General features: G+C 37.5%; 2 protein-coding genes across 4 annotated transcripts; one reads left to right on the forward strand and one right to left on the reverse strand.

Moving 5' to 3' along the window:
• The first annotated feature begins 1,320 nt into the window (after positions 1-1,320).
• On the forward strand, positions 1,321-16,443 carry gad3 (glutamate decarboxylase 3). Of its 3 annotated transcripts, XM_056744513.1 has the most exons (16): positions 1,344-1,421; positions 4,422-4,552; positions 8,594-8,737; positions 9,276-9,518; positions 11,324-11,414; positions 11,509-11,621; positions 11,705-11,820; positions 12,070-12,149; positions 12,233-12,287; positions 12,723-12,839; positions 12,924-12,988; positions 14,117-14,195; positions 14,273-14,422; positions 14,663-14,770; positions 15,242-15,331; positions 15,455-16,443. In XM_056744513.1, the coding sequence occupies exons 2-16, from the start codon at positions 4,504-4,506 to the stop codon at positions 15,626-15,628; spliced, it is 1,674 nt and encodes a 557-aa protein (XP_056600491.1). In that variant the 5' UTR covers positions 1,344-1,421; positions 4,422-4,503; the 3' UTR covers positions 15,629-16,443. The 3 variants fall into 3 exon arrangements, with proteins under 3 accessions (XP_056600492.1, XP_056600493.1, XP_056600491.1); XM_056744514.1 differs by lacking the exon at positions 4,422-4,552 and having other exon boundaries at positions 1,321-1,421; XM_056744515.1 differs by lacking the exon at positions 12,723-12,839 and having other exon boundaries at positions 1,343-1,421.
• Positions 16,444-17,848: 1,405 nt separating this feature from the next.
• Positions 17,849-24,161, reverse strand: rnf152 (ring finger protein 152). The gene is made up of 3 exons (XM_056742959.1): positions 24,041-24,161; positions 19,555-19,649; positions 17,849-19,170 (listed from the first exon to the last, which is right to left on the reverse strand). Exon 3 carries the CDS (start codon positions 19,015-19,017, stop codon positions 18,427-18,429), a length of 591 nt encoding a protein of 196 aa, XP_056598937.1. The 5' UTR covers positions 19,018-19,170; positions 19,555-19,649; positions 24,041-24,161; the 3' UTR covers positions 17,849-18,426.
• Between the last annotated feature and the right edge of the window lie 666 nt (positions 24,162-24,827).

Raw genomic sequence — 24,827 nt, forward strand, 5'->3', positions numbered from 1 at the left:
TTTCAACACACTTTGGTTTGTGAAACACTAATTCTAATGTTCAAATACATAAGGACAGAAAGTATGCGAAGTCATGTCACAGTCGTGTAGTTCCAGTTTAGTCCACTGGATGAACAGTTTTCCAGAAAACTGTGAAGAGCATACCGCTTTGGAAAGCATAATGTCATTTTAGGATTTTAGGATACACACATGACATGACCTATTTTTGTGTTGTATTATCTGGTGTGTTCTAGACAGTTGTGTTGTCTGCTATAATCCTCCACTCTAAAATTGTCACTTTGGGGTAAAATGTGCCAAATACAAAGTGGTGGGATTTACCAATAATCTATAATTTCCCTTTAAAGACATTGGCAGCATACCATAAAGGCAAAAATATGAAATCTGAAAGCAAAATTATGATTTACCCATTTAAATATATATATGGTTATTTTGTGAAATTGTTTTCTTCATCATTTGGTATATATAATATTTAAACCTTTCATTTGTTTAAATGTTCACAACATGTGGTTGCAGAGTTTCCTTGTAACGGGTTGAAAGCATTTTTCCTCGGATGAACTAGCATGGAAATTGTAAGCAAAATATACACAAGCTGGCAATATTTAAATGACCCAGGAAATCTCATTTGTTTTTAGGAACACGGCGTATGTTTTACAGCAAATAGTGATACAGGTACTAAATTAGTATTAATTCTATCAAAGGTACAGTATTTTTCTCTCAAAAACTATTATAAAGGGCTGGACAAGTAAATCTTTTGCTGGAGCGAGTTGGATTTTTTTGTCATCTACTCTGTAACCCCTTTCACTTGCTTTACAGTGCTCTGGTTTATGTCTTATGTTCACAACTGGTTAATAATATTATTAAAACTTTAAACAGATCTATTGTATGTTTAAATGCTTTTCAGTTTCATACAATGAAAACATTTTGATGTAAATACTAATATGCAACCTGTAAAAACCAAATGCTAAAACAGTTTATAACCAGGGAAACACAGACAGTCTAGTTTATTCAATGTTTTGAAATTATTTTGTCCACCTCCACCACATCTATACCTTGAGGCAACTATTTGAGATATTCAAGACAAACAATTTAACTTGACACCAAGTACAATCTATTCTGTACTATACAGTGGCGGAGCCAGAGGGCTAGTTGGGGTGGCAATTGCCACCCCAGACGAAGTCCTTGTCACCCCTGTTGCCACCCCGCTGAAAACATAAGACTGTTAGATTTTTACGAACATTTCCCAAATCTCCCAGCGGACGTGAATGCATCCTTACGCAGCACGCACAAGCGTGCAGCCGCAGCGTGCTGTTGCTGCTACACTTTTCATTGGTTAAGCTGACACGCAGCACCATCGTGACGTGCTCCAAACGGCTCCAAAACTACGCCGACAGCACACGGGATAGATGAAGAGCATTTTGCTGGTATGTACGGCTTTTATTGGTATTAAATTAAACGAAGTAGTGTTTTATCGGGAAGTAAGGGAGACGTTGCACTTTAGTGCTTAGCATTAATACTTCATGAGCATTACTAGTCGTGAAACTGACTGACTAATACTGTCACGCCTGCGTGAATATGCTTAAAACATGTCGTTAGCAAATGTTCAGCAACGATCACAGACATTGGGTAGGCTTATTCATATTGGCACGTGTAATGCAGCACTAATATTAGTATAACAGACCGTTGTCATGAAAAACAGAGCGTTGCCATGAACGCAGGATTCTAACCGTAGAGACCGAACAGACTATTTTCTTTAGCGGAAGCAATATAAATAGTTTTTAAATCAATAAACTCCCTTTTAAATCAATATGTTGTGTCAAATGATTTATTTATTTGGTAGGTAGCCATGTAATCAGCGGGATAATGTATAGCGAGGCGGTTGGCTTTATGATGTTTAATGTTCTTTGTAGAGCTGCACGATTAATGGTTCAAAGATGCTGATCTCGATTCGAACACCCACGCGATCTCATTAATGAAAATCAACGATTCTCGTGTGTCTATTATTGTGTATAATCTGATCATGTTCTGTATACTATGGGGCTGTATAATCTGATCATGTTCTGTATACTATGGGACTTTTTATTTACCCCGATTATGAAGAAGTATTCATATCTGATCATGTTCTGTATACTATGGGGCTGTATATAATCTGATCATGTTCTTTATACTATGGGGCTGTATAATCTGATCATGTTCTGTATACTATGGGACTTTTTATTTACCCCGATTATGAAGAAGTATTCATAGGAATGTTTGTAACAAAGACGTGTTAGTGGATTAGAAATCACATTAATTTAGAGATGAGTATTGGAACGATAAGATTGTTTGAATAATATAATCAATACATTTATGCATGACTCTTGATTTTATATTATAATCAATACATTTATGCATGATTCTAAATTTTATAAACTATTTTAATCATTTTCAGCAATACAAAATCCAGGGATGGTGTGAAGGCCAGACCCAAATAAATTATAGCACAGCTCATTTTTGAAAAGCTAGACTCAAATAAATTATGGCACAATTTATTTTTTAAAAAATGAGTCAAGGTTGGCTCTCCACCATTAGACATGAAACCTTGTTGCCTAAAAATAATGGTGGCAGACAAGGACAGTTAGGATAATAAAAAATAAGAGATAACGGGTAATTACCTGATTGGTTCACCTTTGAAAAGTTTCACTATAAGTAGAGGCTGGAAAACACCAAGTTTTCAGATGTTTTGGGGACTTGGAACATCTCACTTTGTTTGACTTGTACAAATAAAGTTGAAACTTTGACACCTGGACCTTCCTTGTCTGAGCAATTTTTTGAGCTTGAAGATCAACATTTTCCACAACACTATTAATTTAGTTAAAAAACCTTCAGTAAAGTTAAAAATGATTGTTATACGGTATGTAACGACGTCACAAACAGTCTTTTCAAAACACACACTATCATTATTTCTGTGACATGATCACAGAAGTACTGGGATTAAAGCAGAGAGTTGCCGACTCACAAGCATATGACGTGTTTACAAGGTCCTACTCTGCCCAAATTAATCTCACACCAAAAAACAGACCAACGTATAAAGTAAATACAGCCTGACAACAAAACTGTTCTTATGAGTGTCAGGATTGTGATACATTGTTCTGAGTATGCTTCACATCTTAACTGGAAATGTTAGTAACGAAACTAACGATTGTAGTTTGTAGCGCGGACAAATCCGAGTGAGCGCTTATATCCGTCATTATGGTAAAACATGTTATCACAGCGCCTATTACTCTATTAACGCTAATAGAGAAGCTGCGCTATTAGAGCTTTCGTCAAGTTGCCCATCATTTCATGTTTTCAGGTTATTTTAAACTGTTTACAGGTGAGAATTCTGCGTTATGTTTATCAGTAGTGTCTTTCTGTAAAGACCCCTTCAAGCGGTCTGTAGATATCAGGCAAATGTATAACATAACCTATTGAAATTGTTTTACTGAGACATATTTCCTATACAAGTTACTTCAATGCATTTATAGTTTTAAGGGAGTTAACCTTTTGCATTTAAATGAAAAAAATGAAAAAAACCTTTAGTTTACTTAAGGAATTTGTGGTTAAATATTTCTCACCATAGTTACTGTAGGTTAACCATGAGATATGTAATAATTTTGAAGCAAAGTCCTACATATTACATACCTAAATAAACTAATTTTTCGTCAGAACCTCTAGTAAATGATGTGTTACTTTTAGACATCATTCAGAATCGCAATCTCTATTTGAAACAAAAAATCGGGATCCTCAATTTATCCAGAATCGTGCAGCTCTAGTTTTTTGTTTGTTTTCTATATATTTCCCGTTTGAATAACTGATGTTTATGTTCCTTAGATTTAGAGAATTAAAACAGCAATAAAACAGCAATTCAATAATTCATAAACGCTTCTCAGCTTGTTTTGTAGCTTGTAATCATGAACAATATAATACTATCTGAAAGTAATAATCTAGATCAAGAAACATCAAGGGGCAATAATCCGCAGCAATGATTTTGTTATAATCTTGCAGTCCCATAGAATGAGTGTTTATCAAACATGTAAGATGCTCTGATCCACATCACTTAAAAGACACCTCTGGTGCTGCTTTGCTCCTGTTTAAATTAAGCAAGTTATCATGGTTAAACTATTTTTTCAACATTTTCATTATTTATATTTTATAATGTATTTAATCCAAATACATTCAGAATTAAATTAATGCCATTAAGTTGTGCAGCTGTTTTGTATACTGTACATATGTCACAGGTCAGGGTTACACACACATTTTCTGCCGTGGTCTGTGGACCCCCTGAAATTGCCTTGGCCACCCCCTTGCCACCCCATAAATTAAACTCTAGCTCCGCCACTGGTACTATAAATTATGTTTCTTAAGATTCAATTTTTTAAAGAAAATAAAACATATTTTTCCAGTCATACAGAAAGATCGGCAAGTGCAACATTCCGTACAGTGGCCATCCCTCAGTTTTGAGCAAGTGATGATGGGCTCATTTAAATGGAAGGCAGGCCTTCTGTAGAGATTGGTGTAAGGCAGTCCACTGGAGGTGAGTGTAAATGAGAACCCAAGTGCAGTTTATTGAAAAAAATGGCAAAAAATAAACCATGATGTGGCTTTAACTAAACTAGACAAACCGTGAACATACAACTCCCCAACAAAGGTAACAGCAAACACAATACTAGACCAGAAACAATGGCAACAAGACTGAACAAGGTCATGAGGAATCGAAGGGTGGGGTTGCATTTAGAATGTTAGATTCGTTTAATAGGACCAGGTGTTATAATCAAACTATTTCAGCACAGTTGAATTGCCCAATAGAACATTTCCCACGCCTTATGCAGGGGAAAGCAGCCAAGATTGTGAATAGAGGAAAGGAGGTCTAAGGTTTCACTGGTTCGTCGGGTAGGCATCCTCTGTGTTTAGGGGATAAATGTGTTTGGGTGATAAATGATTATAGAAAAATAAAAAATAAGAACTGACAGGTTTAGACCCAAAAAAGCAAGTTTGTTGACATGATCTGTCTAATCAGTGTGAAAGATGCACAGCAAGCCTGAGGTTTTATGTACATACAGTACATACACATTTTACAGCTAAAATAAAGATTGTGCGGGAGGTTTTATCAGCATTAAAGTTACTTCTTTACTCATCCGTTTGGATATATGTTTGGACAAGGAAAATCCAACAAAGCAACACAAAGTTTGAGCTGTCTAACCAAAACACAACTTGCACTGACATTTCTTAAATTACATCAGTGCATTTTTTGTCTCAAAATGCACAAAAGTTATGTTTTTTTTGTAAGGAATTTTGGTAAGAACTGCTTAAAGTAGTTCACCTTCGAAATGAAGATACTGTCATCATTCACACGCCCTACTGTCATTCCAAACCTGGATGACTTCCATTCTTCCACAAAACACAAAAGAAGATATTTTGAAAAATGTTGGTCATGGAACAGCAATGCCCCCCTTTCACTTCTATTGTAACCAATGCAAGTTACAAAATATTGTAACCTTCTTCAAAATATCTCATTTTGTGTCTTGCGGAAGAAAGGAAGTCATACAGGTTTGAAATGACAAGGGTGCGTGTAAATGATGACTGAATTTTCATTTTGAAGGTGAACTACTCCTTCAACTAAGGCCTAGTCCTCACTGAGCACCGCCCCCAAAATGTTGTCAGAAAAAAAGGAAAATGTGTGTTTGGCTTAGCTTTGAGATGGCACTGTACTTCAAGGAACATGCGCATCAACATTGCTTTCAAGGGTACCGCCTCAGTAACACGCGAAATTAAAGGAATATTATTTATGACAGTTTGCACACACGTTCTGTAATGGATGGTTTTTAAACCTCCTTTACCTCAGACGATTTCATGTGGAATGAGCCAGTCAAACAAATTCATGTAAATTGCATTTAAATTGCAAAACAGTTTTCAAATGTCTTAAACCTAAATGCTGCATGTCATGTGGTGCATTAAATGACTAGGTTGTTCAAACACTCATTTGTTTGAATTGTTCTCATTACAGTCACAATCACATTGTCAAGAAGGTCGACAGAAACCCTCATTTATTTAAGTGGCTAATCATTGGTTATATCTACCTTTCTGGGCTCGGGAAATGGAAAATATATTGAACAGTGTGCTCTGTAGCATGTACTGCTGTTACGCCTGCAGGGATGTGATTCGGGATGTGATGTGAAGGTTGTCATAGACCAGTTCTTCGGTTTTCTGGCTTTTCCAGATTCCTGAATCTAAGGCTAGCAGATGTAGTGGCAGGTGGCACTTTCATCAAGTGTCTCTGTAAGCACAGTGTCCAATTTCATGCGTTTTGCAATCGTCTTTGTTTGTTACGTTCGTTTCGTTACGTTACGAAAAGAACTATGATTTGTTGTGAAAGCAGCGTATGCAGCAACAATTTCAATAACCTCACATTAGACATAATTACTCTTAGGGATGAAGCAATTATTAAAAAAGATGTTGTGCTCTATATTGCTTTTAAGAAAACATGCTTCCATTAGCCTGTGTTTTAACCAAGATGCGGAACCTTCATTTAGAAATTAATGTAGGTACAAAAGGGACTACGTGGAATGAAGTTACCATGGCTGCGTGTGTTCAAGGCCTACTCATATAAATCATCTTTCAACCTGCTTGATGGAAACTGCATGCTCGGTCTGATTAAAACCCATCTAAATAAATTATAAAAACAAGCCTTCGTGTAACTCGCTGCTCCCTCATCTCCCTTCACTTTGCACAAGCTATTTGCACACCATTTAAAAAAGCGAGCTGCTTTGTGCTCTCATTAATAGAAGATCTGCTGATCCGCTCTAAATGTAAAGCACAAAGAACAGCTTTTGTATCTTAAAGCCATTTAGAAACATAAAACATAAAATGAAATCTGATATGAGTCAGAGGTAACTGCACATTTAAAGCTATTTCTACAATGACACAAGGGGGGGGGTCTGTAGAGGTCTTACATTGTTTTTGTTCCCTAATAGTGTGATTAGTCTGGAAATAACATTTCTCAAGTGTTTCCTTGAGACATCCAGCAAATCAATCCCAGATGAAATGAAACAGCACTTTATTTTGTAGTTATTTGTCTATGAAGATGAAAACAATAAGAAAGAAAATGACAATCAGATTTCCAAGGATTTCCTGGGATAGGAAATACAACATGTGTAATACAAAGCAGCAGGATTCCTGATCATATGACATTTGTGACCCTGGACAACAAAACCAGTCTTATGGGTCAAACTGATAATAGCTGAATAATTAAGCTTTCTATTGGTGTATGGGTTGTTAGGATATGATGATATGTGGCGGTGATATAACTGTTTAAATCTCTGGAATCTGAGGGTGCAAAAGAATCAAAATATTGAGAAAGTTGCCTGTGAAGTTGTTATTAAGAATATATTACATATATTATAGTATATATTAACAGTAGGACACTTACAAAGTATCTTCATGGAACATGATCACACTTCATATCCTAATGATTTTGGGCATAAAAGAAAAATTTATAATTTTGACCCATACAATTAATGTTGCTTTAACTAAAAATGTTCCCGTTCTACTTAAGACTGGTTCTGTGATCCAAGGTCACATATAGTTTTGAAGAGCAGAGCTGCAGATGACCTCAAGATTTGAGTATCTCCAGTGGTCGGTTGCATAAACTGCTTTTAAATTGTCTTTCTTAAGGCTAGTCATATTTTTCTATTTTTTTAAGTTAATCATATAAAACGATAGTTGAATTTAAATTGAATAACAGTTGATCAGACTGGTTCTAAAAGGGACAGTTCACCCAAAAATGAAACTTCTGTCTTTATTTACTCACCCTCAAGTTGTTCCAAATCTGTTGAAAAGTTGTCCCTATTTTCTGCCATAGTAATTATGTTCCCTACATGGCAGTAAACGGGGGATAAGATCTATTTAGTTACTGACAATCTTCCAAATAGCATTCTCTGTGTTCATCAGACCAAAAAATGTATACAGATTTTGAACAACTTAAGGGTGTGTCAATTATGACAACAATTTCATTTTTGGGTAAACTATCCCTTTAAACAGACAGTTTTTACTTGCGGCTGTTTATCAGCCACATATAAACCTGATTCTTTCTATGCAGGAATATCTGTAGATACAATTCAACATATATTCAGTTTCAAAATTAATATTAAAAGAACTGAGAGAAACTGAAAGTCTAATGAGACAGTGGGCGGTTACATCCTTATGTCACCGCAACATTTTCATAAGGATGAAAAGCTATGTGTTGTAATGGCCACGCCTAGTTTGACTGATGATTGTGTGACTGTCAACCCTGGGGTGCAGGCTCAGACTTCAGGCTGAAGTCATTTGACACAGTCTACCGTGGTTATTATCAAACAACAGTTGATGACTCAATAATAAGGTAAACTGACTTGTGTTTTTAAGAGTGCTCTTTAATAGTGCTATTTTTTATTGTATCGATGTAATAATTACATGTCAGACTAGTTTTCTAAAGATAAAACAGTTGTGTAGCGCTCTTATACAAATAGGTGGTTTTTAAGCCGATAAATGTGGTTGCTGAAGTTTGCATGTTTGTGCTTGCATGATCACATGTCTGTAGGAAATGTAATGGAGTTTACACCGACTGCTGAGCAGCAAATAGACAGGAGCAAACAGAACCCGGGTTCTTTGGGAAACACAGACGAAGGGCTGAAATATGATATTGGGCGCGAAGCCCATGACTTCAGCTGCATTTACAGCAAAGGTACACAGCAAATACACAGATTAATGGGTGGTGAAAACTCTGATGTACTACAACAGTGGCAAATATTGTGTGAGGCAATGTAGCACAGCATTATGAGACAATTTGCTCTTTTACCTTAATACGCCACCAACAGTAAATAGAGTGTTGCTTGTTTTAACACAACCCGTGATATTTGTTGTCAAACTAGTTAATAGAAATGGCAAATGCAATTTCTTCCTGGATTGACATTCAATTATCTAGTATCCACTACAATGATTCAAAGCCTTTTTCTATTAAAAAATCCAAATAGTTTTCATGTTGTTCTTTTGGAAATTTAAAGTAGCACGTGATGGTGAAGTGACAAAATTGGAGAGCAGAATTGCTTCAATGCATTTTGTACTGAAGATGTTCTAAAAATGAATAAAACAAGCCTTGCTTATAAACAGATTATTGGTTGACCACCTTACCTGTTAATTCACTGTGGAAAGAGTCTTCATAATACCTACAGCACCTATAGAAACATTTATGACAGCATAAACATCTTTTGTGTTTTGTTCAGACCTGCTTCCCGCTGAGGATGGGAAGGAGGCAACTAAGCACTTCTTTCAGGAGCTTTTGAACATCTTGCTGGCTTATATCAGCAAATCTGTGAAACACAGCTCCAAAATTCTGGACTTCCACCATCCTCACCAGTTCAAAGATGGTTTAGAAGGCTTCAACCTGGAGCTCCCTGACCAGCCAGATAATCTGGAGCAGCTGCTGGTGGATTGCAGAGACACGCTGAAATACGGAGTTAAAACAGGTGCAAATCCCTTTACGCATCCCGTTTGTTTTTAAATACGATTCAGCACGAGTCATCGTTGCGTTACGTGTATGTGCTCCCTCAAATAACTCTAGAGAGCATTTGTAGCCTAGCATTTTCCAAATTACTGTTTAAATGCATTAAAGATAGCAAACAATAAGTTTATACAGTATACTTGAAGTAACAATTTATATCCACATAGAACACAAAGAGATCAACTCCACATCTTCTGAATGACTTTAAGGGTAGTCTTCAAATAACATGACTACTCCAGAATAGGAGTTTTAGCTGTAGCTCATTTGGTTGCGTTAGCAGCACAAAGGTTGTGTTTAAATACCAGGAAACAGAAATATTTGAACCTTGAATCCAAGTCGCTGTGAATAAAAGTGTCAAATGTATTGGCTGAATGTTTATGCACAGTAAATGTGAAAGGCATGAAAATAATGCAAAAGCACCTGCTAAGCATTACAAAACATTACTTTGGCAACCATTACTCAGTGCAAGGCTGACATTTAACTGACATGAGTTTGTTTATACATGCCCTTGGCAAAACAGGCCTGATTGTTTCCAAGAAATTCAAAAAAAGTGTATTGGGTTTAACCAATGTTAGAGCATTGTTATGTGGCTGTATATTCTATACAGTCTAATAACCCACATTGTGCTCAGCACAAACAAGTATGGTACATGTTCTCATGGGAATTCTTAACTGAGGTGGCTAATTCACTGATCTATTGCGGCAAGAACGCTAAACCAATGGCAGGAGGTGAAGCCAACGAAAGCAATCGCGCCGCCATCTTGGTATGTCCAACTGACAGAGAGCACAATTGACTGAAAGTCAAAATGACGATGTTAACCAGTTTTCAACTAACTAGGCGCGCGATAAGTTTTAGGATCACATGTGTGTTTAAATGTATTGTTACTTATGATGTTTTTTCAAAAGTTTATGTGTATTTTGGGCAGAATAGCGACGTATAGAAATCAATGTATAGAAGGTAAGTGTGTATAACACACTGTTGTAATGGCACATCTGTAATGTTTAGAAATAAAGTTTCACGACCTAAAGAGCACATACAGCCTGTATTTATCTGTATTTAGATTTCAGAATAAGCACATTTATCATATGTCGAGGTGTCTTAATAGTCTGCTGATCTGATCTTGTAAGAATGCACCGTGAGACTTTAGAAACAGGGAGTGGTAAGTTATTGTTGTCATTAATATGTGATAACTCCCTATTTAAAAGAATGTTTGAAAATACCAACATGGCCGCGCGGTAGCTTCAGTGTAATGAGCAATCCAATCCAGTTTATTTAGATCAGTGGGCTATTTCAAATTTGTAATTGTTTTCACACTAGTGACAGTGGGTTAAGGGGAGGGGCTTCAGTATTGTTTTTCCTTATAGAGGGTATGCAGTAATGTCACTTCTCACGTGTACACCATGTGATGACGCCCTTGAGTGGCAAAACACTCTGCAAAATGTCTGATTTGGAGAATTAAAGAAACTGTGAAATATAAAGCAGTTGGACTCGACTGTGATCCTTATGACTTACATATGAACCAGGTGTCCTTGAAATATTGTGCGGAGTTGTGATTCCAGACATTTATTTCATACCTCATTTCAGCATCTATCCCTTGTGTGTGCTGTGTTGGGGAGTTTTTTTGGTAAAATTGACAATACATTTAACTTCCGTCCCCGAACAGTTTCAGAACACAACAATTCTGAAATTTTAAATTCCAGTGTCTATTGAAATTATTTATTTTTATAAAGACTCCTTTTTGCTTTTTCTAATGTTGTCGTTTACCGACAGGTCATCCAAGATATTTTAACCAGCTGTCAACAGGACTTGACGTCATCGGTCTTGCAGGAGAATGGCTGACGTCCACAGCGAACACAAACATGTCAGACACGATTTCCATCTATTTCGTAATCAGAAGTGGAAATTCTTTATACGTACAGCTCATCAGAACTCATTTGAGGACATTTTCATTACAGGTTTACTTATGAAATAGCCCCTGTCTTTATACTGATGGAGGAGGTCATTCTGAAAAAAATGCACAAAATTATTGGCTGGACCGAGAAGGATGGAGATGGGATCTTTTGTCCAGGTAAAAAAAAAATGTTTTTAAAAACAAGCACAAAACAGAACTTTATTAGTACTTCATTAAACAGCTAATGACTTTCTCCACAGGAGGTACCACGTCCAATCTGTACAGTGTGCTGTTAGCGAGGTTTTATTACTTTCCTGCAGTGAAGACCCATGGGATGAGTGCAATACCTCGCCTGGCACTGTTCACCTCCGCGCACGTACACAATCTCATTATTGTTGTCTTCTCTGTCAGCGGGAGTGCTGTGACAGTTTCACTTACTTAATCAGACACATAGCACAGCACATATCAGTTATTACCACTTATTGAGAGGTCAGACGTTATGTGTCACAGCAGCGTTTGAGAAACTCTCATTAACTGCAGTTAATTCAAATATTTCATGTTTAATAATGGTAATGCAAAAGGTGACGATTGCCTGCGCACGTTTAATGCTCGCTTTCCTTATTAGAGTCATTATTCGATCAAGAAGTCAGCAGCGGTCCTCGGCATTGGCTCTGACAACGTCATTGTTGTCAAATGTGATGAAAGGTAATATTAGTGGACAGAATCGTAAATTCAGAATCTGGATTCTGTCTGGTGTACCAAGAGTAATAATCATTTCTCTTTGCAAGGGGGAAAATGGTCCCGTCGGAATTGAATTCTAGCATTGATGCAGCAAAGTCTAAGGTAAAGGAGAGCTAATAAACAGATGAAGGAGCTGTAAAGGATTTTAAGAGAAAAACATGCATGTTTTACCTAATGTGTTTTACCTAATGTGTTTGTCTAAATGTGTTTTACCTAATGTGTTTGACCTAATGTGATACTGAAATTGGCCTCATGTAATTCAACTGGTAGAGCAAGACGCTATAGGCACCCAGGAATGCATGTAAAGCCTGAATGCACTAAACGTCACTTAAGATAAAAGTGTCTGTCAAGTGCATCCATGTAAAAAATTAAGCAGGTGCTTCACGGAACTATTATGTGGCTCTTTAAACTATAAACTAAAATGGAAAGTAAAGATGGGGCCAAGTTGTTTATCCAATCATAAAACAGTTGAAGTTGCGAAACAAAGATTTGACCACCTAAAGCTGAATCCCAAAACTGCCTGTTCAATATTTATAGGGTCTTGTCCCGTTCTACGTCAATGCAACTGCAGGGACCACCGTCTATGGATCTTTTGATCCTCTGAATGAAATAGCAGACATATGCGAGCAGCATGGCCTGTGGATGCATGTGGATGTAATGCTTCTTTGTCTTATTTTTATCTATTTTTACTTCAGTAAAAATGAACGCAGTTCCTTAATGCTTTCCCCTTATTTATAGGCGGCCTGGGGTGGTGGCTTGCTCTTATCCAACAAGCATCGTGTAAAAATGCAAGCAATTGAAAGGTAAGCAATGTTTGACTGGGCATTTTGCTAGGAAGTTATACATGAGTTGTTAATTTCACTGGATGTGGCACAATGTCCCGGGACTGGGACTGAAACAAAGGAAGTTTGCTCCATTTCCAATTGACTTAATTGAATCAATTCTACTTATTTATTAATATTTTATGTTCCTTCATCAAACTTGATCCAAAACAGGATTTCCCGTTCCCGGTGTTCTTTTCGTAACACTGCTTACAAATTAAATGTTATTTTGTTTTTCGCTGAGGAATATACTGGTTTGGTCTATTTTTCTGGTGCTGTTGTGTTAAGGCTGTTCATTGAGGTGGTTGTGCTCATTAAGTTTATACCTGTACACAGATAAAAAAAATTGCTGAGTAAACATAACTATAATATCCATAATTATGCAAATTATTGTGCAACATAAACATCATTTTGTGTTACCAATGTTCATATTTTTTCAGTGTTTAATAATGTAAACAATGGGATTCATCACTAGGCCGCAAGGCATTTTCTAATTCAAAGACTGTCTTCATTATGAGCAGCTGTGAACAATTTCAACAGTGCAGCTTTCTGCAAACAGGTGCTTTTTACTAAAACAGTCCGAGATCTCAGCCTACTTTAAATGAATATCTCTGATCCGAGACAATAATCCCTTCTTCCTTTTCCCTTGCCATAACAAGAGTCTGGTCTGCTTGAAATGTCAGCAGTCAACGTTTGAGACGCTTCCTCCACATCTTTCTCTTTTATTTTCATTTCATTAACACAAAGTGCAGTCTCCGTTGCCATTATGTTTGCTGTTCTGCAGGATAATTCAGGTAATTTCCCTGCAATTTTGTGTGTAGGAGTGTAGGGGAGGCACATACTGAAGTGACATTTGTTCTTTGAGAGAATATTAACGCAAATCACTCAACCATTTCAACCTCGAAACTTCTTTCATCGGTGTACTGACGGCTGATCAGAACCTGTAATTACCGTCTCGCTCCCAGAATACATCAAAACCATCACATTTTCACTATAATGGATTCCACCTCCTGTTTCCACCTGCCTTTCGAATGTCTACTTTTTAAAAGTGTACTTTGAATTGGTCAAATTATTTTAACATCATCTTTCTTCCTGTGTGCTTTCAACCAGGGCGGACTCCGTGACCTGGAACCCGCACAAAATGATGTGCGTCCCACTGCAGTGCTCGGCTATTCTGGTCAAGAGGAAGGTAAGCTAAGCGACAGCTGAGATACATGTATTCACTGGTCATTTATTCACATCACATTCACCTTGTGTTGTTCTCAGGGCCTCCTGCAGGAATGCAATCAGCTGTGTGCCGAGTATCTCTTCCAACCTGACAAGCAATATGACGTGTCCTATGACACCGGGGACAAAAGCATTCAGTGTGGAAGACACGTGGACGTCTTTAAATTGTGGCTCATGTGGAAGGCGAAGGTAACGTCTGGCGGATTTAAAAGAAATTCATGCGAGATGTGTATCAGGCTAGCATCAGGAAAATAAAAAAGAATTGACATCGGACCATTTCCTTTTCTTGTGTTGAAGGGAGATTGTTTGAAAAAGCTGAACTGAAATATTTCAAAGCGACTGCAACCAAAAATACTTGAAAGTGTGCAAAAAATGGTATAAAAGCCAATCAGATTGATCCACATTATAAAACAAATGTATTTATTTTAGGGCTCAGAGGGGTTTGAAGCACAGGTCAACCACTGCTTGGAAAACGCCGAGTATCTCTACTACAAGCTAAAGAGGAGAACGGATTTCGAGTTCGTCTTTACAGGAAAAGTGAGTATGCTGTTTGCCTTTAAATGTGAAAATCACAAGGGGGAAATAATTGAGCAAGCAATTGAATATTTCTGCCAGATCAGTAGTCATGGCAAATCCATCTAACCTATTTGCATTTCTGACAATAAATATAAAGTTTTTACTATTCTTGTGTTTAGGTAAAATTATATTTTTTTATTTTGTGAAATACTAACAATATTTCTCTCAAATTTTAAACAAAACTAGAAACTAGCATTTATTTGCATATTTTTGCTTTTCATGTGATGACCTTTTATCACAGCTTTCATGTGTCATGTCATGCTGTCAGTCTTTCACACAGCTGTCGGATGACTTCATGTCACTCCTGAGGTTTAATTTAGTTGAACGGCCACAATACATCTAGAAATGCTGATTTGGAAATATGGAATGGTCATTTTAATTTAGTATATGTCCTTCTAATGCATGAATTTTGTACGGGTTCCTTTATTTCAGCCTGAACACAGCAATGTCTGCTTTTGGTATCTCCCACAAAGAGTGCAAAACATGCCTCTTGGTCCAGAGCGTGATAGAGAACTTCATATGGTAAGAAATAGAAGCTCCATAGATGAATCATAATAAAAGAGATAGATTGGAAATTAGATTTTTAGAGAGCTCTCCTTATTACCTTCCTGTAGCTTTTTAAACTCACTTAATGAACTCCTACAGGTTGCTCCAAAAATCAAGGAAAAGATGATGGAAGAAGGATCCACGATGATAGGCTATCAGCCACTCGGAGACAAAGTGAATTTCTTCCGTTGCGTTTTTTCCAACCCAGCAACACAGAGGCAGGATGTAGACTTCTTGGTAGAAGAAATTGCCCGGCTAGGCTGTGAACTTTAAAACTGCCAAAAGATGCCTTTCTTTTGGTACGATATATGTACTTATTTATGCCTCTGATGTCAGTTATAAGCTAAATTAACAGCCTTCAACAGTCTAACTTTTTGTTTTAGGAATTACAAATGATTTTGTCTTTGTAGAGTTAGATATGGAATATTAAATAATATATGCTACTATTGTTCAGTAGTTCATGATCATAAACTGATATTTTTAGCATAACATAAGAACTAACACACAGAATACAACACAAAGTGGATGATGTATTAGAAATATTGTTAGATTTCTGTTTGGATTACATATTTTTAGAATATCATTGCACTGTCTGTGTGTCAGCTTGTATAAATCCTGTGTGTAGAAGCTCGAGTCATGTGTAGGTCTTCATGCAGGTGATAATTTGTCAACTAGTGCCTTCTGCTGGTGAATTCTTCTCATGGCTGACCAAAACTTGTCCATATTGTGTAATTTTACCCTTATATTTATAAAATGGGTGATATTTAAAAAAACATTGTATATATTTAATGATGCAATGGAAATGTTACATTTTTTAGAAATACAGAATATAATATACATAATATTTAATTAATGTTAATTATGTTTAGAAATTTGATTTAATTTCAATTTGGCTGGAAAATCAAGCGGCACATTTTTGCCCCTCTTACTTTGTGAAATTATTCACAGATTGTTCTTCATGGTTGCCTGTTTGTCCTCCAGGGGAATTTCATGAAAGAGAGACTTTATTTATTTGTATGCCACCTGCTGTACTTACTCCATTACTGTAGAAATAAAATGATATAGCATGAAGGTTTTTTAAAACGTAAGATGGTTACTGGGTTACAACCACTTATCAGTTATTAATTTTCACTGCGTTTTTACCCTGAAAAATGGTATTCTGCTTCACTTATTAATTTCAAAAGCAGATGTGCTGAGTATGACTAGATTTGTGAGTGAATGCAAAGATGGATTGTGTCAGTGTAGCGTGTTAATGGCCTGTTAAAGGCCCTTTGGATGGGTGATTTACTACAGTTAGAAGAGAAAACAACATGTGTTCCAGTATTCGGACAACACCATCGATCATCTACAATGCAATGTTGCACTTCTGCATGTTTTCAGCAAATGTCTGCACTTCTGTGGAGCATGTATACAGATCCGGGCCGAGTTAAATGAGGTGTGTTCCTTTGTCATTTTTCTGGTCATGGACAGAGCGTACTTACATGAGTGTTTGGGAGCTCTATGGTTGGGATTTTATTTGTCTTTCACTTTTACAGCATTCTTCTGGAAACAATGTAAAATGAATTTAAAAACAAGCACAGTCGATTGATAAGAATGAATAAGCATTGACAACACCCTTTAACAGTATCTTGTAAAGGTGTTAGACACACATATATGTTGTATATCAATTCAGCGTTAGATGGAATTAATAACTAAATCCACATTCGAAATTTGGATGGTGTCATCCGTTAAATAAAAAATATATCATGATGACATCAGCGGCTTATAGACATTCTAGTGAGAGCATTCTGTCTTCATTTGCTCACCCTCAAGACTGTATAAATTTCTTTGTTGTGACGAACACAGAGGATGATATTTGAACGACTGTAACCAAACAGTTCTTGGCCACCACTGACTAGCCTATAAGAAAAATTGCTTTCTAATTTTCAAGTTAAATTTTCAACACAAAAGAAGATATTTTGAAGAATGTTGGACAGTTCTGGGGCACTTTTGACTACCATTGTCATTTGGTTAGAAGCATTCTTCCAAATATCTTTCTTTGTGTTCAACAAAACAAAGAAATGTTTTCATAATTCATGTGTATTTTCAATTCAAAAAAATTTTTTTTAAGAAAAGATAAATAATGAAGAATAAAGCCCCTCCCCTAACCCCACGTATGGCCATGACAGGCACCTTGTAAAACATGAATTGATTGCTAACTATCAAGATTTTATAACCAAATACCTTCTCAATGTTCACAGCTTTTATATACACATTACAAGAGAGACCATGAAAGAAATCCTTGAGAAAAATAATTATTCCAGAATAATTTAAAAGAGCTGAGTATTGAGCATTTCTGCAAGATCAAGGATTTCAAATATTCAACCCAAGGTCACAGCACCAAAACAATTTGTGAAGCTTTAAGAAAATGACTAGCATGAGAAATGTTTAAAGAATTTCTAACAAAGCGTAGAAAAGAAACAAGATCTGTCATGTAAACAAATCTACCTGAGACCCATTTTAATTAGTTTAATAAGACAAAGTAAAAATCCACAAGTAAAAAAACGAATTTGGTACAGAAAGAAATGGCACAGTCAACACTGTAAAGCTGAACATTACAAATCTTTAAACAAAACATCCATTTAGACACATACAGAAATTTGCATCATTCAAGGGCAGTGATACTATACAGCCTATATGTGGATTTGACTGTTCTGTCACAAACTGGACACTATATACTGTCAAAAATACTGTACGTGATTCAGTAAAGTTTAGAGGCAGCTCGAAACAATATTTCCCTCATATAGTTACAAGACATGCGAATACATTTAGATAATACTGCTAGATTAAAAAATGACATTTCTGCACATTAACTGACAAATTCCCTAACAAGCAAAGCTTTCATTGACATCTGAAATATTGATCTGCATAGATTATTTTCTTGACCTCCGATTATGATAATGTTTTATTTCATTACCCTATTCTCTCATGTGTAGTTATCATCCTATCCTGTCATATAGGTTATATGATATCCATAATCACGTAAAATCAAACAAGACATCTTGCAATGCATTGTGTGCGCTGGACCGATCTCAACCACAGGAAATAATGGTGAATCGTTTGGAGACACATGACATATTGTGCAACACAATACCTAGCAGAAAAAACAAAATGAACGCCACAAGAAGCACAGTGCACACTCCTGTCCATGCAGTAGTCTTAACCGCCCCCTCGTCCCCCATCCCCTCCTCACCATGATCCTCCCCCAACACCAGGCTCCGTCCATCTGAGACATTTAACACACCAGCACTTTTAGGAGTGAAGCGGCACGCTGGCTCCCCGGGGATGAGCGGCCCATCAGTGTCCAGAGGAGCGGGCAATAGGTAGCAACCGTTGTTGGGTAAGTGTATAAAGATGGGAGTATGCTCGAAGGAGTGTGACAGATTGATGATGGAGAGCACTTCCGGGTCGTCGGGGAGATGGGAGACGGACAGGCCGCTGGGGAGCTGTGTCACACACCGACACCAGGGGCACCGGATCTCTCTTTGACTCAGCCTCATCTGGCTCAGGCACACGGAGCAGCATGTATGCTGGCAGTGCAGCAGTTTGGGACGGTGCCGCTGGCTGAAGTAGTTGAAACAGATTTGGCACTCCAGCTTGGAGCTCTGGGACAAGGTCTCCATCGTTCTCAAACGTGGCTGTTTCACATCAAATCTTGGTTATCTTAGTGCATTCACGCAGACCTTGTTGAATGTCCGTATGCTTGTATTGCCACTTTCCTCTGACCGCTGAGCCTTGATTGGCTGTCAGGACTATTAATCCATGTCTGGCTTTGCCTGTGGAACCAAGACAAGGATGTTTCATCAAAACAGTCTGTAAAGCATTAAATCCAGAGGAAAACATCTGGCACATTCACAAGCAGGCAGATGGGGTTAATTTAATATGCGATAGCTGCGGGCTGCATCTAAACTGTTGTCAGGCTCGACTCGCATGGGGCGTTTGGGATAAGCAAACAAATCAGCAGGGATTAAGACCGTCCACAGTCACCCTGAGACTAGACGTGGAAGATGCTGAGGCGATCCGTGTGAACAAAACAATTTAACAGCGCTTTTATTTTTGTGGTATTGGTTAATTGTCTATTTTTCATTTTCTGGGCATGTGATATCTATGAATCATACTCTAGGGATGTGATATTGAATGATTCATTAAGTGATTCTTACCATGAGTTTAGCACAGATTTTTGAAGCTGGTCGGGTCATTTGATGATTCATTGGAACATTAAGGCAGTCCAGCCTCATTTAATGATGCAATAACTCTGTAAAAAAGGAAATAACATGAAGTAACAAACAGCAGATTAGTTGTGTCCTCAAAACGTCATTTCTGCCTTCAAATCTGGGCTTAGAACTCCTCTTGCCATACTTCTCCTCCCCTGACTGCTGATCTTTGTCTTTTATGCGCTTCTGTTTTATCTCTTTTCTCTTTGATGTTGACTTTCAGTAATGTCACTAATGTGCAATATTAAAGGGATGCTCCATCCAAAAATGCTCCAAAAATTCTGCAATGATTTACGCACCCTCAAGTAGTTCCAAACCTGTATAAGTGTCTTTGTTTTGTTGAACACAAAGAAAGATATTTAGAAGAATGTTAACAATACCAACTGAAAAAGGTGCCCCAGAACAGTTTGTTTTCCTAAATTCTTCAAAATATCTTCTTTTGTGTTCAACAGAACAAAAGAAATATGCATTTTTTACTACTATGGTAGTCAAGGGTGCCTAAGAAATCTCAAAAGCTAAAATTCTTCCAAATATTGTTCTTCGAATACAACCAAACAAAGAAATGTATGCTTTGGAGTAATTCATGACAGAATTTTCCTTTTTGGGTGGACTATCCCTTTAAGTGTCCTAGAGCTTATAGGAAAGGTGATATGTAAACAAAATGTACCGTATTGCTATAATTTGATATTGTATTTGAAAGTGAATGTAACATGCTATCGCCTTTATACTGAAATCCGGGTTGTTTGTTTCGTTGCCACAAAATGTTATTCTTCTCGATGGGCAGCATAATCCACTTTCAGCGGTTATTTATGTGCACGCACACCGTGGGTGCAAATTTTTCATTGGTTGAACTGATTCCTCTTACAAGCAACAGCAAAATGTGACCTAGTTTAGTCGAGCCCGTAGGCAAAACCTCTGAAACCTGCAATGACACATGACTATTATCATGCATGAAGCTGACCGGTGAATGACGCACCCAAACCCCTCCAGCACTTTCTTCTGATTTTAACAAATCCAGAGCTTCACAATATTAAAAAATTGATGGGGCATTGCTTTCCTTCAGGTACTGTACAGCTAATCTGCATTTTAATGGGTTGACTGAATGCTTTGCACTAAAGGAGCAATATTCAAAGCAAAAGGAACGGGGCCGGTGCCACAAATGTCAATCACCTCGAGCGAAGATTTAACAGTTGTCAAGTGACTATTTGACAAGTTAAAATGTATTGACTTGCGTCCAACTTCTCAGCATAAACAAACGCCCAGATATCTTTCTACACCTAGTGAAATAATTTAATAACTTGCTTGTGTAACCATGATGTATAACAACACAATTATTTGTAGTTCAAACCGTTCACCTAAAAGTGTACATTCTGTCATCTTTTACTCCCCATCATTAACTTCTGTCTTAAAACCCAAATGACTGGTGTTTTATAGATTTATGAAACGGCACATTAACTATATGGAATATGTTTATTAAGGTTTTATGGTGCTTGGCAGCCCCGGCCCCCATCCACTTTCATTGTATGAACATGCTAAACTTTTCCGCATAAACCAAATGTTCGGAAGAAAGAAAATCAGAGGTTTAGAATGACACGAGGGCGAGTAAAGGATGACAGAATTATCATTATTGGATGAGCTATTCCTTTTATGTATCACGTTCTTCTCTTTCAGGTTTATGGGTTATACCATGCGAGTAATTGGCCTTTCATCCCCTGAGAGGAAAAATAATTAATAATGCAATTAAGCCTGCTATTGTGACATGAATGGACGGACACCCCTGAGGGGTTCTTATTATTATATGCACATTATCTTAAAAGAAGTAGAAGCAAAAAGATTTATCTGCCAATCCAAACACATTACAGCAATCCCATAAAGGCACGTAAGGGATGTACAGATATCAATACATTGCTTATAAATCAAAGGGGCATTACAAAAACGTACAATTATTTAATCATCCTGGAAAAATTACTCATTTGAAAAGTGCATCCGACATTAAATTAACCCAGAGTTTTATTATTCATATTATGAATCCAAAGTTTGCAATAGAAAATTCAAAGGCTTCATGTAGTTCTTGTGAGACATTTTCCTCTATAACTAAATATCACATTGTATAATTTCCTTCAGCAATTCTAGTACAGCACGCAGGGGAGAAAAACGTGCCAATCTATTAAAGGTCCTGTGGGCAAATTGACTAAATCACATGAAATCGTTCTGCAGGTGTAACATTGACAATATGTCCTTGGATTTCTCACTTTTGTATGTACATCAATCTCCCTTTTTCTGCTGAGCTGGCTTTCACCTGCTGTCTTTTCCGAAAGGGAGAACATTTTTTTCTTTTCACTGCAAATAGCATCATTAGATTATCAATTTGTAAAACTACTCTTATCAATCTCGGCATTAATGACAAGTAAACATCGCAGGGTCACTTTGTGGTCCGATGTCTGGAAAACGGAGACAATGAAACAAGCAGGTGCTGTAAGGAACTGTCAGCTGCACACCATGGCGGACCATCAACCTGACGGATGCAGCTGAATCAGGGGATTTGTCAGAAAGGGGGGAAAGAAAAGGGGGAAAATGAAAAATGTCATTTAAAATCTGAGGCTGTGAGCCAATCTCAAGGGCAATGCGCTTAGTTGAGCAAGTGGGGAGGGTGTAGCTCCGGGAGGTATTCATGCATGCCCTTGGCCTTTACTTTTTGATACCTTTTTTTTAATTTGCAAGGATGCCTGTGGGATGTTTGTTTTGGGCTGCGCACCTCAAACATTAACCTACGTAAACAATGCAGATATCTGCAACGTCCCTAGGCGGCTCCCAACTGATACAGCAAACTGCAAAACAGTACATTAAAATCACACAGATATTTATCGGTGGTTATCTTTTAAAACAAACATAGCAAACACACTATAGTCCGACGGCTTAAAGAATCAGATAAGCATTTAACTTTGTACCAAAACACAGGTGTGAGATTAACCAAACTCCTGCACTCATTGAAGTACAATGACTTCATCTTCAACGTTCGTCCTGAATATCATCACACTTGTGTTAATAAGAAACCACATCTTGAGGGAAAAGGCCACTGCTGAGTAGATCAACAACCGTCTGATAGGAAAGCACTGAGATGAGATAATATCAATGGATTTTACCAATCAAGACCCAAGGACACGGTAAAGTCAAAGAGCTTTGAAAACTGCATCAGATTTCACCATTTCCTTCAAATTGAAGGTGTGTAAACACTCTGTAATAGGGTTGCTCGATCATGACAAAAATCATGATCAAGATTATTTTGGCCGATAATGATATTCCGATTATTTAACACGATTACTCATTAAAACTGTATTTAACTGAAAAATAAGTGTAAAGCCATAGCACAGCTGAACCACTGTAAAGGAAAGGGGTGCGCTGTGGATTTAAACTTTCCTGTAGATTTAAGCTTTCCTGTACCTCAGTGGTAAGAGCATTGCGTTAACAACGCAAGGTTGTTGGTTCGATCCCAGGGGATTGCAAATACCCATGTAAACTGTATAGGATAAAGCAATGTAAGTCGCTTTGGATAAAAGCATCTAAAAGTAAATGTAAACCACAAGAAAAGAGAGGATCCTTGCAAATTGAAATGTGGCACAATAATTGTTTAACCTTGATTACTTTGAATTTTGTTTGGGTAATTTTTTGAAGGCCAAAATTGACGATTACGATAAAATGATGAATTGCACAACCCTACTCTGTAAGAAGGCTGTGCTTTAAAAGCAAAACCCAAATATTTTGCAGACCGTGGCATGTATGGACATTACCAGGCTTTAGACAATCATACTGTAGTTCTTATTGGCTGTGCATTATATCAACGTGTGCTGCCTATTTAGAGCATCACACACTCGGAAAGCCCCTTGATGACCCACAAATCCGATCTAGGTAGACGGCATGCTATGTTTTGAAACGCAGCCATTGTGGTTTATCTTAACAATCAAAACAAGACGTCAAAACAACCGGAACAGGGACACAAACAGTTAACCCTGTAGTTATGCGTATTCAAATGTATGCTGCAATCACATAATAAAACAAGCTACCATACGTGCATATAACTGTACGTCAGACGCTGTCACTTGCATGTACTACATAATTTAACGCTTGTCAGATTACGAAATTGTGGTATTTAAGCAAACGAGGGTTGAACTTGGCGGATTTGTTTTAGTTTGTTTTCTTATTACGAGCAAAAGGCTGAACCCAAAACTCTTTCTTGACAAAGTTGACATACGTCAAGCGCACTAAAAATGAAAGCATGCATCAATGTATCAATCCGGATTTGTTTGTTATAAACTCTGTGCATCACATGGGAGAAAATGGTCCTTCAGCCTTAACTTTGCGCGACTACATAGTAAACACGAAAGGCAAATGAGCTTATGATCCTTCCCTTCGAGGACAACAACAAACGACTCACCTTTATGCAGATCGATACGTGTTCTTTTATCTGTGCGATGTGAACGGTATGCACGGAAACCAGCCTCATCTCACACTTCTCTCCTGTGTGTGTGCTTCAAAGGCTGTACTGTAAACCTCGCCTGCTACTCCCACAGCACAGCCAATAGCCAGACACCTCTGCGAATGAGACAGCCAATAGAAAACACGACAAGCCCGATTGCCGCGCCCTCGCGTAAACGCAAGTAAAGAAGACAGGTCTGGTCACGAAAGTGAAAAGTGCTTATTGTCTTGCACGATGAACGAGATTTACATGTCAAGGATTCGTCCATAACGTCAGTCAACAATTATGAATTCCAGAAGATTGTTTTGGTTTGTAAGCGAGTGCTAGTGACATTCAACAAACTAACAACGTTCTTGGCCAAGTAAACACTTGGTCTTATTTTAGGATAAGTTTAGACCCGTTCTCACTGCTAAAATAAGTTTAAACAGAGGGACCCAATAACTAAACAAAGGAACGACATACAGCGTTGCCAAATTAAATATTTCCAGAATTTATGACATTTGGGTCACGTGGAATGGTTTCGGTTCTTGATGTAGGAAGTAAATGTCAAATCTATTGTTTAAAGAAATCTGTGGCCAACCATTACAGTGAGAGAAACACTTGATTTAATAATTAAGGGTTTAGATCTTCACACGGTCATGTCCTCGGTCTTTAAAACATCATAACCAAGATGCAGCACAGGACCCATTTGTAAACCAAACCAAAATTTTTGTTGGTAGATATACACAGTGAAGACCAATCGATC

This window comes from Triplophysa dalaica, chromosome 3 (assembly GCF_015846415.1).
Source record: "Triplophysa dalaica isolate WHDGS20190420 chromosome 3, ASM1584641v1, whole genome shotgun sequence".
Lineage (NCBI taxonomy): Eukaryota > Metazoa > Chordata > Actinopteri > Cypriniformes > Nemacheilidae > Triplophysa > Triplophysa dalaica.